We start from the raw sequence: 13611 nt of genomic DNA, 5'->3' as shown, positions 1-13611 counted from the left end.
CCCCGCCGCCCTCCGTCGCCCCCCTCCCGCGGCGGCCCCTTTTCGGCTGCGGGCGGCGGCGGCGGCGCGGGGCGGGGGGGCCGCGGTCGGGCTCCAGCCGCCGCCGCGCCGGGCGCCCCCCTCCTCGTTCCCTCCGCCGCGCCGGGCGCGCTCCCGAAATCGCGGCGGGGGGCGGCGGGCGGCGGGGCGGCGGGGGGCGCGGGGGCGGCGGCGGGGGGGGGGGCGGCGGGGCGCGGGGCGCGGGGCGGGCGGCGCGGCGCGGGGGGGCCCGGCGGCGGCGCGGGAGCCCCGCGAAAGGGCCCCAAGAAGCACAAGTCGGGGCTGGCGGCGGACCGCGCTGTTGTTGTTCTCAACGTGGTCCGCGCCGCGCCCATATAAAGGCGGGAGGCGGCGCCAGCCCCGCCAGAGCGCGGCGGCGGCGGCGCGGAGCGGAGCGGAGACGGAGAGCAGCGCCCCTCCGCCCGGCCTCCGCCACGCCGCGCTTGCAGCTGCCCGCCCGCCCGCTCGCCCCCCCCCGCGGCACCATGTCGGTGGAGCTGGAAGAAGCCGATCTGCCCCTGACCGAGGCGGAGGAGGTGCCGATCGCGGCCGAGAAGAAGGCGGCCTCCAAGAAGGCGAAGAGCGCCGGCGGCGGCGGCGGCTCCTCGCTGTCGCCTTCGAAGAAGAAAAAGAACAACAAGAAGAAGAACCAGCCGGGCAAATACAGCCAGCTGGTGGTGGAGACGATCCGCAAGCTGGGCGAGCGCAATGGCTCCTCGCTGGCCAAGATCTACAACGAGGCCAAGAAGGTGGCCTGGTTCGACCAGCAGAACGGCAGGACCTACCTGAAGTACTCCATCAAGGCGCTGGTGCAGAACGACACGCTGCTCCAGGTCAAGGGCACCGGCGCCAACGGCTCCTTCAAGCTCAACAGGAAGAAGCTGGAGGGCGGCGGGGACGGGGGCGCGGGCAGCAGCGCCCACAAGTCCCACAAGAAGGCGGCGGCCTCCGCGACCCGGCGAGCGGAGAAGAAGCCCGCGGCCAAGACCAAGAAGCCCGAGAAGAGATCCCACAAGAAAGGAACCAGCAGCGCGGCGGCGAAGAAGGACAAAGGCAAAGCCAAGAAGGCCGCCAAGAAGGGAGCCGCGTCCCCGGGGGGCAAGAAGGTGAAGAAGTCCGCGAAGCCCAAGGCGCTGAAGAGCAGGAAGGCATGAGAGCGGGGCGCGGGGAGCCCCGGGCGGGGGGCGGAGGGGCCCCCCGTCCCCGCCAGGACTGGGAGCCCCACGGCACGGACTGCTCTGAGGACAGACCCCCGGGGACCCGCTTTGTGTCGCCGACTCGGCTCCGCAGCCGCCGCCGTGCGCGGTGAGCGGGGCTGCGGCTGCCCCAGCCCCCCCTTACCCCCCCCCGTCCCCGACCCTCCGGCGCCTTCCCCCCCCCCCCCCCCCCGCCCCCCAACCTCGCGGCTTCCCCCCCATCGCGCCCCTTTGTTTTCGGCCGTGCCCCTCCCCGCTCGACGACGGTGTCTGGTGCCCCCCCCCCCCCCCCGGCCCCCTTCCCGCCCGGTTCCCATAGCAGCCGCTCTGCGGCGCCCCCGCGCCACGTGGGCCGGCTCCCGCCGCCCGCGCCCCCCTCCCCGCCCCGCCCGCCGGGCGCACCGTGCCTGCTCGCGGCCATTTCGAAAAGCCACGGCGCCCCCTATTGGCTCCCGGCCCCCGGCGCCATGGCAACGGCCCGTCGGGCGCCAATTGGCTGCCGCGGCGTCTGGCGCTCTTAAAGGGCCGGGGCTCCCCTGCGGCCTCCCGCCCCTGGCGGCGGGCGGGGGAGCCCGGGGGGCCCGGCGCAGGGCCCCGCGGCTGCCGTTCAGGCCGCCTCTCCGATGGCCTTTACGTTCTTTTTTTCTTTCTTTCTTTTTTTTTTTTTTTAAAGCGTTTTAGGGGTGGGTTTGGTTACGTATTTTCGGGGGTTGGGAGGTTGTTTTTTTTTTTAATTTTTTTTTTTTCTCTTTTCATTTGTCGTCGTTTCAAATAAATTGTTAAAAAAAAAAATAAAAACAATAAATGGAGCTGTCGTGGGGAAGGGGAAGGGCGGGGGCCGAGGGGGCTCCGCAGCGGGGATCGTGCACAGGAGCAGAGCTGGGGGAGGGGGGGCAGCGGGGGTCTCCTGGCATGGAGGCGGGAGGAGAGCAGTCCCTGGGCTGCTGCAGCAGGCGATGACACGGAGGAGCCCTCGGCTGCCCCGCAGCCAGACTCAAGGTAGCGGGGGCACCTCCCTGGGCACCGCTCTGAGCCCCCTTGCTTTGAGCCCCCCCCAGGAGCTTCGCCCCCCAGGAGCTTCGCCCGCCTGCTGCGTGCACACCCGCAGGCACGCACGGCTCCAGCAGCACAGCGCATCCAGCAGCACAGCGCATCGCACACCCCGCGGAGCCACCCCTCGCCATCAGCTGCGCCTATTTATAGCTCGCCCCAGTGAGGTCGCATAAAGCACCCGCCGGGGAGCTGGGCCGTTTCGTTCCACCTCCGGCACGCAGGGCGAGGGGCGAGCCCGCAGCTCGGGCTCTGCAGGGGGGGCCGCAGCTCCACCAAACCCCAGCACCCCCGAGGGGGGTTGCAGGGTGGGTGAGGGGCCCGGTGCATCCCGCTGCAGGGGCAGCGAGGGGAGGTGGAGTCACGCCATACTTTGTAGGTGGCCCTGCAAGGAGGTGACGGGGGGGGAGGGGCAGCAGTTCACTGTGCCCCCAGGGGGCCACCAGGCTTCCAGGGGGGTGGGTGGCACCTCGGGCACCCCGCCCTGAGAGCCCCCCCCCCCGGCATTCCATGCCCACCTCCCTGCCGCTGGAAAAGGAGCAGCCCCCGCCCCCCCCGCCCAGGGCGCAGCTGCCTGTGGAGCTGCTTTGTTGCTGTGCTCAGCGCCCAGGCAGGAGGGAAGCAAGTTTCACTCCCCAAAGACCCGTCCATCAGCTAAACCCAGCAAGAGCAGCCAGCAGCGGGGCCTGGAAAAGAGCAGCAGGAGCAGCAGTGCCCTGACTCCGGGATGCTGCAGCCCCCCCGGGGCCTGTATTTAGGGCACAGCTGCTGGGTCAGGCCAGGCACCGGCCTTCCACCCATGCAAGTCCCACCAAACTCCAGCATCTGCCCCCAGGCCTGGTACTGTGAGGGAGCTGCCGCGCCCCGGCAGCGACCTGCAGCTGTCTGCAGGCAGGAGATGACACTGCAGGTTTTGGGGGCTCAGGGGCTGCTAGCTCTGAGACCTGGCTGGGCTCAGGCGGAAGCAGAGCCACGCTTCGGGCTGGCTCAGCTCTGGGGGCTGCGTGTGCTGGTGGGGGGGGGTCCCCCCCGCTTCCCTCTTGCTACAAGGGAGCAGTGGCGGTGCTGCTGCACGCAGACGAGCAGCGGCTCCACTTCCACTGTCCCGCACCCACCTCGCCCGCAGCACGCCCACGAGGCGGCGGTGGAAGGGCCCTGCAGACCCCAGCCCTCCCCGCCCAGGAGACAAGGGCTGACACCCACCTCGCAGGCTCGCGTGACCTCTGCACAAAGTCCTTTGCATTTTCCGAGCTCTGCTCCGGCGCTCTGAGGCATTCAGCAGAACCAGGACCCGCAGCACCGCTCCAGGAAGCCACCAGGCCCAACGCCACCGGGCCCATCTCCGGAGCTGCAGGCGCGAAGGGCCGTCCCGGCCATCTAAGGACGGTGGCACAGAGCCCGCGTGCTCCCGCCGCTCGGGTCTCTACGACGCTGACATCTTCGGCACTTGAGCAACGCCTGGCCAGACAGACAGGACTTCCTCTGGTCGGCTGTGCAGCAGTCAGGCTTGCCCTGCCACTCACTCGTGCGGCTGGCAGAGGAAGTTCACGACCCAGCTGGAGCTCGCTGCTCAGGGCACCACGCACGCACACCCCAGCTCCCAGGTACAGCTGCAGGCACCACCCCACCAGCCTGGCCAAAACCCAGATGGCCGCAGGGCTGCAGTGCCGCACACGGATCCCGCCCATCACAGCCCCGCTCCCTGCCCTTCCCCAGGGCACCCCCAGCCGCACGTCGCTCACCCGTGCCTTTCATTATTTGGGTTTTCACTCTGTTGGTAGGGCAGGAGGTGTATCTCCCTACAACAGCCAGCCCAGCACCTCCGGTCCTGAAATACAACTTCGATGGCACAGCTCAGGTCTTGCCCAGCGCTGTCCGGGTTGGATGCTGACATCGCCGAGCCTCCTGGAGCCCTTCCTGCCCCGACCCAGGCAGGGAGGGCACCGAGCAGCTCTGGCAAGCCAGGACACGTCCAACAGAGGGGTGTAGGAGCAAGAATCAGCCCCATTAGCCCCAGGCCTCCAACCTCCCCATCTGCTTTTCATCAGCTTTTCCCATCTGACCACCGCAAGCCCGTGCCAGCCCCACCGCCCTCTGCCTGCTGGGTCACCCCGAGGGTCCTCAAGGGCCTCTGGTGGTGAGAACACCTCCAGTACCCAGGGAAGGTCCTGGGTGCACTCCTCACTCCCAGAACCTCAGGCTTCCAGGCACTGGCAACAGAGTAACCGGGCAATACACCACCGCCAGGGCAGGTGGAAGAGCTGAAGAAGGGCTTGACCTGCTCCCAGGCTAGGAAAAGACGTTGTAGGAGCAGAGCGCAAGCAGCACTGGTTCTAGGCCTGACCTGCTCCTTTCCGCTTAGAGAAAAGCAAGCCCAGCCACCCAGCTGCCACCAGAGCCTGCTCCTGCAGACCAGCACCAGACCGAGCAGCGTTGGTGAGGTGACAGACACAGCACGTCCAACAGCATTCGACAGGGATCCAGTTTAATCAGATATCGGGTTTGCACCATTCTTTTCAGTATCACAAGTCCCGCGTTTTCTAAGAAATACAAAACACTCTCGAGATGTACAGAACACCAGCCCTGGAGAAAACAAGAGGGAGAGAACAAGACCCTTGGATGCAGCCACGGTGACCACCACGCCAGGCAGCGCCTTGCGTGGGAAGAAGCCCCTCGCCCCCACCCCACCGCTGGCAGCGGTCCCTTTACGGAAGGAAGGGGGACCCCAGCAGGTCCGTGCTCCAACAGGGGGGCTGCAGCCAGGTGAGCCCCCCACCCTGAGGCCAGGGGACCACAGCACAACCGAGGGACACATCTGCACCCCCATGAGCACAACACGAACGAACACACCGCTTCCACGTCCTACAACAGAGCGTAAAACCCCTTCGTAAAACCAGCTGACAAGCATCCAGGTTCTTCTACTCTAGGTAATAATAAAGTCAGAGCCAGGCTAAGTTACTTCATCCACACGATTAACAGCGGAGTCGATAGGTTGAACACATGCTACTTACAGCACAGAAATATAAGTTGCCCATTTTACTTAAAGAGAAAAACAGGTTATGAACAGCCCGATTGCCCAGACACTGCTGCATGCACATGACAATCGGCCTCCACAGAAGCAGGCTGCTCCGGGCAGCGAGGAAAGCTGTCTCTGCATCAGCTATTCCTGCTGTCACGGGACAGCCAGCCTGACCCCATGCTCATACATTATCCACACAGCCATTAAATAAATACCGTACTAGCTAGGAGTGGGCTTTAATACAAATTCTAGCATTTTTTTAAAAATAAATATTAATCCATGGAGGGTTACAGTTAACAGATAGCATCGTCACTTTATTTCTCAGAACCCCAAAATCATGTTGAACAAACAGAAAGGAGACACAGCATGTCGTTTCCAGAAGTGCAATCAGGGTGCAAGGTAGCTCTCAGTGACACGAAGGGCTTCTGCAGCCAGGAGCTGCTCCGCGCCCGGAGAAGAGGGGAGCCACGGCAGAAGATGGCAGCTCCCGCTCCCCGCAGCAGGCGCCTGACCTTGCGACGCTCCGAGGGGATTTGTCACCGCACCCCCCCGCCGGCAGAACCCACGGCACCGCAGAGCCCTCGGTGTCCACCAAGCTGGGGGAGCTGCAGGAAGGTGCCTTGGCAGGGAGGGACCCCGAAATATGAGAACTCAAAATAAATAGGACCAGAGCCTCTTTACAGTAGGCAACGCACTAGCTTTACCATGAACAGAACTAAGACTAACAGTCACTTCTTGCTGATGGAGAAACTTCTCCTTTCACATTTTCCAGCCCCCTGCCCTCTCCACTGCAGTGCAGTCGGGATGGTGTTGAAGGGGGTGCGCAGCAGGGGCAAGTCCCATCCTTGCACTGGGGTGAGCAGGGCCAGCCGGGGGGGCCCCGCAGAGCCCGAGGGCTGCCAGAGGCAGCTGTGGGGACCCACGTCCATCCCCACACCAGCCAAAACAGTCCTCAGCAGCTAGCAGCAGCTCCGCACAGCGACCCGACCACACGGCTCCAGACACCACCAACAGCCATGCTCTTGTCATCTCCTCCAAAAACGCTTCTTCCAGAGGGAAGAGGGGTAGGGCGGGGGCACAAGCAGACCTCACCCATGCTCCCCCAGCTCCCCACCATAGCCCAGGACGGGGGGGCTAGCGGAGGGCTGGCGGTCTGCAGCCAGGGCCGGCCACCCAGCCGGGCTGGAAGGGCACGAAGGGGACGCCCATCCCCACGGGGACGGCAGGGCGGGCAGCAGCGAGGCGGGGGGGACCAGGAGCAGGGGAGGGGCGCACAGCGCTCACTTCTTGGAGCTCTGCGTCTTCTTGGGCAGCAGCACGGCCTGGATGTTGGGCAGGACGCCGCCCTGCGCGATGGTCACGCCGCCCAGCAGCTTGTTGAGCTCCTCGTCGTTGCGGATGGCGAGCTGCAGGTGCCGCGGGATGATGCGCGTCTTCTTGTTGTCGCGGGCCGCGTTGCCCGCCAGCTCCAGGATCTCGGCCGAGAGGTACTCCAGCACGGCCGCCAGGTACACCGGCGCCCCGGCGCCCACCCGCTCCGCGTAGTTCCCCTTGCGCAGCAGCCGGTGCACGCGGCCCACGGGGAACTGCAGCCCGGCCCGCGACGAGCGCGACTTGGCCTTGGCCCGCGCCTTGCCGCCGGACTTGCCGCGGCCCGACATGGCCGGCAGGCAGCGGCCGCTCAGCCGCCCAGCAGCGCCGCGCACTGACGGTCCGGGCGCCTGCGGAGAGACAAACGCCGTTAAAACGCGCCGGGCCGGGCCGTACGGAGCGGTACCGGACCGCGCAGCGCCGTCCCCCCCGCCGCCCTTACCGCTGCCGCCCGCCGCCGCCGCCGCTCCGCCCCTCGCCCGCCGCCCGCCGCCGCACTGCCCGCACCGCCGCCGCCGCGCCGCGGATATCGCTGCCCGCCCCGCCGCCGCCGCTCCCCATTGGCTGGCGCGGCGAGCGGCGCGGCTCCCATTGGCCGCCGCGCCGATCCCTGATTTGCATAGGGCTCCCCGCGCCCCGGCTCCGCGGCGGGGCCGCTCGGGGCAGCGCCCGGCGGGGTGCGGCCGCTCGGTGCCCGCGGGGAGCCCCCGGGTCGGCGGGGCCGGGTCGGAGCCCCCCGGCGCTCCCGGCCGGTTTGTGCCCGGGGAGAGGCTGGGGCTTCTGGCGGGGTGGCGGGGTGCGGAGCCGCTGCGTGCCCCGGTGGGGCTGCTCCTCGCCCGCCGCCCCTTTTGCCTGACCCTTCTGGGTCCCCCTGGAGCAGCCCCGCCCGCAGGCCCCGTAACGCTGCCCCACTGAGCCCTCAGCGAAGGTTTTAGGCGGTGACGGCGCTGCCCGTGCTCACAGCCTGCAGGGAGCTGTCTGCACCCTCAGCTCCCCGGGGAGCACTGTGCCCCCGGGTGTGGGGACGGAGGCAGGGAGGTGGCGTCCTCCTGCTGGTGGCTCCCAGGGGCAAGAGCAGGGGAAGGTGAGCGTCCTCCTGTGCTCAGAGCATCCTCCCTGCCTGCACAGCACCTGGGAACCTGGCCTAAATTTGCAATGGGCCGGTGACCTTTGGAAATGCCTGCCCTTTGGAAATGCCTGCTCTGGGGCTGCCTGAGCCACCTGCTCGCCCTTGGGGAGCTGTGGGACGGGGAGAGAAGCCTCCAAGGGCAGGCACAGAGGTGACAGCCCCAGCGGTACAGACTGATTGATTCTGCCAGGAGCTGCCAATGCAGCGACTCTTGCCTTGAGTCACCGTGGGAGCGACGAGGAGCCAGCCAGCAACCGGCTTTCTGGCTGGAAATCCTAATCCCAGCCCAGCTTCCCATAAGCCAGGAGACCTTCTGGGCTCAGCTGCCTCCGAGGCACGCAAGGGATTCGGGTACAGACTTGGCCCTGAGAGCCCTGTGGGCTCCCTGGCTGCCTGTCCCGGACAGACCCCTGCTAAGGCCACCCCTGCTGCTCCCCAGGGACAGATCATTGAGAGCAGCCCCGAAACGGGTCCCCGGGGAATATTTTTCACTGGCAAAGAGCAGCTCTTCAGCAGCAGCATCCTGCCCGTGCCCTGGCAGCTCAGCTGCTGCTGGCTGCTGTCCCCTCGGCAGCTGGCAGGGAAACACGGCCGTGCCTGGCAAACGGAGGCAGCGGCGCTGCGGTGGGGAACGGGGGCGCAGACATGCACACATCCACCAGTCAATCCCATTTTATTGATTCCAGCACAAATTAAGAACCGCTTTCCAGCAAGGGCCCCAACACGTAAGGCTTTTGGCCTGCAACATCTGTCTCTGTTTACAAAATCCCTGACCTCAAAACCAGCGGCCCCGTGCTGCTCTGCGGTGGCACTGTGGTTATCTGGGCTTTAACGAGTGACCTTTATGGGCAAGGCAGAGTGCATCCATCCACAGATCAAGAAAATCCTCTCTAAGTCTTCCAATCCCATTAACAAAATGATTGTACAAGCAACGTGACCGAGACGTTTGCCCACCCCGCTCTCTGCAGGGAAACCCAAGCAAAGTCCAGTTCCTCCAGGGAGAATTTTTAACCTGTTCCCTGAGGCCCATGGATGCCGGCTGCAGCTCTGGACAGAGCAGGATGCCTCTGGGAGAGCCTCCCGGCCTTGGGTTTCCTCTTAGCACTTATCGCACGTGTCTCTGCACTGCCGGCGCTTTTTGAGGGTGGGAGCATTAGAAAGGAGTTTGCACAGAAGCAATATGGAATTAAATTGAAAAGAGGAATGAGTTTAACACAAAAAACAAACAAACAAAAAAACACAACAACAAACAAAAGGAAATGAGAGGAGGCAAACAGTAGCCTTTCAGAACACACAAAGAACAGAGACAACAACCCAGGACATCAGATCAACACCTGAGAGGCTTGGAGAATCTCAGCAGCACTCTGCGAAGCCTTCCAACAAACATTCTTTGTTCTGCTCAGGGAAATCAGGAGAGAAAGGGATGGCCAGCCATCCCAGCTGCCGCTAAGCCTTGCGTTTCTTTGCAGCCGGCTCTCCCTCCTTCCCCAGCCACTGCTGCAGGATACCCGCGCTGCTTTTCTTGGGCGAAGGGCTGGGGATGAACTGGCTCGTCCACCTGGGCAATTCATTTTCTTTCTTCTTGGGGGAGGCCTCCTGGGAGTTTTTTAACCAGCCCAGCATCACTTTGCTGCTCGCGGTGGCTTTGACCTCCTGGAGAGACAAAAGACAGCAGGAGAGAAGTAAGATGCCCAGCGAGAGCCGGGAAGGATGCGCGCACAGCAGCCGACTCAGAGCTGGTCCAGAGCGGGATGCAGGTGCTGGAGCGAGGGCAGCCAGCACGTCTGCAGGAGGCTCCCGGGGCTGCTGTGAACGAGCTTGTTCCAAGCCCCGTTTCACATGGAATTCACCTCATTTGGCAGAGAGACCCTGGCATGGGGCGACACAGTTTATTTCTGGAAGCGGAGGGGAGGGAATCTGTTCGGGGCTGCTGCTCTCCAGCATCCAACACGTCCCCGTATGGTGGCTGCAGCCCCTTGGGGAGCCTGGCAGCACCGTCCCTGCGCGGGGACAGCCCCGGACACCATCTCCCCCCCAGCAGGTCCTGGCCGAGCCCACCCCAGCGCTCACCTTCTTGGCTCCCAGCTCGATGGGCGCGAGGCACTCGGGTGTGTCATTGCGCACGCTGTTGACAAAGGTGGACACGGGGTGGAAAACGATGTTCTCCGTGGGCTGGATGAGTTTAACCGCCTCCTGGGTGGGCACTTCAGCAAAGTCCAGCCATTTCCTGATGGCCTCTTCCCCGTCCAGGATGGCCGGCATCCTAGGCACAAGGAGGGGACCGGGCGGTCACGGCACTGGCGAGGCCAGCCGAGCACCAGCGCTGATGCGGCAGAGCAGGGCATCAAAAGCAAGATTCGTGAGCAAGCACGGAGCTGGCAGCATGGCACGGCGCTGCCTTTCAGAAGCCACATGGGGAAAATTCATCTGTTGGATGCTCGAGGCAGAGCATGCATGCATTGCCCAGGTGGAGAGGCAAAGGGGGAGATCAGCAGGTCCTGGCCAGCCCGAGAGCAACTCGACTCCAACTGTTCCTCGCCAGGGTGCTGAGATGGGGATTTATGGAAAGGGCGCGAGGCAGTGACCTGAAACGAGCTGGTAATGTTGTAACGTTTGGCTCTGAGGGCATCAGGAGGAGGCAGGGCTCCCTGCCCACGTTAGCAGAGGGGTGTTTAAAGGCAGCCCCTGACCCTGCCGTGCATCTCACTTGCCTGTGGTGGATGAAGCTCAGGTCCTTTGAGGCGTCCACGGTGATGATGGTGTAGGTGTACAGCGCTTCTCCTCCCGCCGGCGGCTCCCAGCAATCGAAAATCCCAGCCATGGTGAGCAGCCTCCAGCCCTTCCATTCCTTGTCCCCATCTTCCCCCTCGGCCTGGAGGAGAGACATGGCCCCATCATTTCCACCCCACGCCAGCTCCTGGGCAGCCAAAGCACCGCAGCCCTGCGAGTCGTTGCCCTGCCATCTCGTTCCTGATCCAAACTAACCGGGGGCTCCCCGGGCAGGACAGTTATCGGAGCTTCGCCTTCCCAAATTCAAGCCTTCCTCCCCTTCTCTGCATCCCGCCCACCAGCCCGGCCAAAGGAAAAGAGGCAGTGAAACTCGCGGCCGAGTCCCCTGGGAAACACATCACCCGCCCATGCAAATAGGGGAGCAGCCAGCGTGACGGGGGGACGCCGCGGGACCGGGTACGGCCACGGGACTGCAGAATCAGGGACCCCGCAGAGCGGGACCCCACGAAGCCCTCCGCAGCTCCGAGCCCTGCTTGGAAATGCCCTGGGCAGCCCGTGGCAGGGCTGAGCTTCCCCTCGGGACAGAGACCTCAGCGTCAGGGCGGTTGTCCCCAAGCAGTCAGGGCTCACATCTCTGCAGGGCTGCCGCAATTCGGGGGGACCAGCAGCAAAATGCCCTCCAAAGGGAATTCCCATCTGCACTTCCCAGTTTCGTCCCCTCCAACACCCTGTGTGCCTCGCCAGGTAAATAAGGGCTTCTCATTCATATCCCCAGGCCGCTCAGAGGGAGCAGGGGGGCAGAGCTCAGCGCTCAAGCACCAAGAGAGGCTCAGTACCACGTCGTCCTTGGTCTGGGGGAAGTAAATGAAGTAGGGCTGCTTGCCCCCGCTGCACTGCTGCCACTCATAGAAGCCATCCGCCACCACCACGCAGCGCTTGCCCTTGAGGAGAGGGCCCTGGGGGAGAGAAATCACAAGAGAGACATAAACCACAGCCCCGGGCAGCCTGCGAGGGGGGACGGGCACTGCTGCGACCACCGTCCCCCTGTGCAGCGCAGGGTGCACGTAGGAGGACCATCCCCGTGTGATCGGTAACGGCACGGGGGGAGCAGCGGCTCACCCACCTTGTAGGAGAACTTGCTCAGCATGGTGTCGCTGCGGCAGTTGGAGGTTTTAAACTGCATTTTGGAGGGGTCGTCCTCTTTGAACCAGGAGGGAACCAGGCCCCACCGCATGTCCATGAGGACCCGCTCAGAGGAGTCTGCATCCTTACAAACAAATAGAGAAACGCCTTGTGTCAGCCTGCCCACAAACGACAACATTTTTGGTGATGTTCACTCTAAGAATTCATATGTACCACATATCTATCCAGAGTAATGAATGCAGGTTTTCTGCAGCAGCAAGAGCCCAGCGATAGGAGCACTCCGTCCCTTCTGTGTTTAACAAACATCAGGCCGGCGCTGAGGTTCTCTAAACTTCCCTATTTAAAGAGCGCGTACCAAAGGGCCTAAATCTCACCTTCATTTTAATAACGTGATTTCTGCTGACCCGGTTCACTTTCACTCTTTGCATATTGTCTCAGTTTGGACAATGGAAACGGCTCGGTGGCTTTCACTTCTCCCCCAGCTCGCTCTCGCTTTCTGCCCGTGGACACCACCCCACAGGAGCGCAGCAGGGGTGAGAGAAGCCCCGGGGCACAACTGCACCAAAGAGCTACGGGGTGGTGCGGGATGTTTATAGGAGTATTATAGGACCCGCATTACGTTATTATATTTATATTTTATTATTATATTTTTTATTATTATATTTATAAGACAGCTATATATATATAGGATATAATATATATATATATCATATATATGTATAAATATATTTATAGGGCCCCCCCTTCTGCTCTGGGAGCTCAACAGCTGCTGCAGAGGAGACATAGGACCCCTGAGGCAGGAAAGCACGGTGCAAAGGGTGCTTTATGGTGTAAAAGCAGTATTTGTGATTTCTCCAAGGAAGCCCTGGATGAACCTAGCACATTCACAGTTTGGGGTTGCTGCAGCCGCCCCGCTGGCCAGGCAGGAGGAGCGGCAGGAGGGGTGTTTCAGCCCAGTGCCCCTGGCCTTGCTCCGCAGAACGCCAAAGAGCAGCAGGTCGGTGGGCACCCGCCTGTGCAAAACCCAGAGAGATGCACCAGCAGTTTCACCGCGCAGGTTGTTGGGACGGGCTGTTGAGGCTTTAATTAGCCGGATAACGGTCAGCACAGGTGTGGGGGCATTTTACAGCCCTGAATCTGAGAGTTTTTTTTCTCTGCTCTCCCCTACGAAGCGATGCGGCCATTCGGCAGCGCTACGAAATGAAAGCAAGTCTCGGCAGAGCAGAACCAAACCCACGGGGCAACTTCAGAGAGTTGGGACAAAATCCTACAAAGACGAGTTACTCACACACAAACTTGCTCTAAAAACATCACGCTGGCAGCGATCCCCCACCCTCCCTAGGAGCACGTAAACATTACCGAGAAGAGAAATCTGCAATTAGCCAGTTCAACCGTCCGGGCTGAACAAGAAGCAAACCAAGCGGCTACCACCCAGCCCAGCACCCCGGGGAGCAGCACCCAGACCCCCCAGCACCCCCCGGCCGCAGGGACTCGGTGCTGCACGCAGCACCCCCCGCACCCCCAGGAGGGGCAGGATGCGGCCGGGCGCCCCCATCCCCATTCCCCCCCGCAGAAAGGCGAAGCCTGGCTCCCGGCCGGGGGCTACCTGCTGGAGGTGCTTGCGGGACAGCAGGACGGGGCCGCTGGACTGCGGGCCCTTGTTGTAGGAGGGCCGGTACCGCTCCTCCCGCACCCACTCGGGCTGCCGCCGCCTGCCCCGCCGGTCCCGGTAGGCGCAGGCACGGCGGAGGAGGTCGGCGCCCAGCGAGCAGGCGGTGCGGCCGCACATCCCGCCGAGATGGCACGGCACGGCCCGGCACGCCACGGCCAGGACCGGGAAAATCCGGGCCAGCCCCCTGCTCCGCCCCGAGGACGGCCGGGGCCGGCCCCGCCACCGGGGAGGAGGCGAAGGGAGGCCCCGCCTGGAGCCAGCC

The 13611-nt window shown here is 63.7% G+C and overlaps 3 protein-coding genes across 3 annotated transcripts; 1 reads left to right on the top strand and 2 right to left on the bottom strand.

Moving 5' to 3' along the window:
• Positions 1-390: 390 nt before the first annotated feature.
• LOC121075475 (histone H1.10) lies at positions 391-1989 on the top strand. The gene has a single exon (XM_040568825.1). It carries the CDS (start codon positions 525-527, stop codon positions 1191-1193), a length of 669 nt encoding a protein of 222 aa, XP_040424759.1. The 5' UTR covers positions 391-524; the 3' UTR covers positions 1194-1989.
• Positions 1990-4756: 2767 nt separating this feature from the next.
• LOC121075474 (histone H2A type 2-B) lies at positions 4757-7166 on the bottom strand. The gene is made up of 2 exons (XM_040568824.1): positions 7118-7166; positions 4757-7025 (listed from the first exon to the last, which is right to left on the bottom strand). The coding sequence occupies exon 2, from the start codon at positions 6963-6965 to the stop codon at positions 6585-6587; it is 381 nt and encodes a 126-aa protein (XP_040424758.1). The 5' UTR covers positions 6966-7025; positions 7118-7166; the 3' UTR covers positions 4757-6584.
• A 1295-nt stretch (positions 7167-8461) lies between these two features.
• Positions 8462-13559, bottom strand: HMCES (5-hydroxymethylcytosine binding, ES cell specific). The gene is made up of 6 exons (XM_040568821.1): positions 13284-13559; positions 11658-11801; positions 11371-11490; positions 10516-10676; positions 9875-10067; positions 8462-9457 (listed from the first exon to the last, which is right to left on the bottom strand). Exons 1-6 carry the CDS (start codon positions 13464-13466, stop codon positions 9251-9253), a joined length of 1008 nt encoding a protein of 335 aa, XP_040424755.1. The 5' UTR covers positions 13467-13559; the 3' UTR covers positions 8462-9250.
• Positions 13560-13611: the final 52 nt, after the last annotated feature.

Source organism: Cygnus olor, chromosome 10 (assembly GCF_009769625.2).
Source record: "Cygnus olor isolate bCygOlo1 chromosome 10, bCygOlo1.pri.v2, whole genome shotgun sequence".
In the NCBI taxonomy this organism is placed as follows: Eukaryota; Metazoa; Chordata; class Aves; order Anseriformes; family Anatidae; genus Cygnus; species Cygnus olor.
Note: the sequence above shows the minus strand (reverse complement) of the source record. Positions and strands in the feature narration are given on the sequence as shown.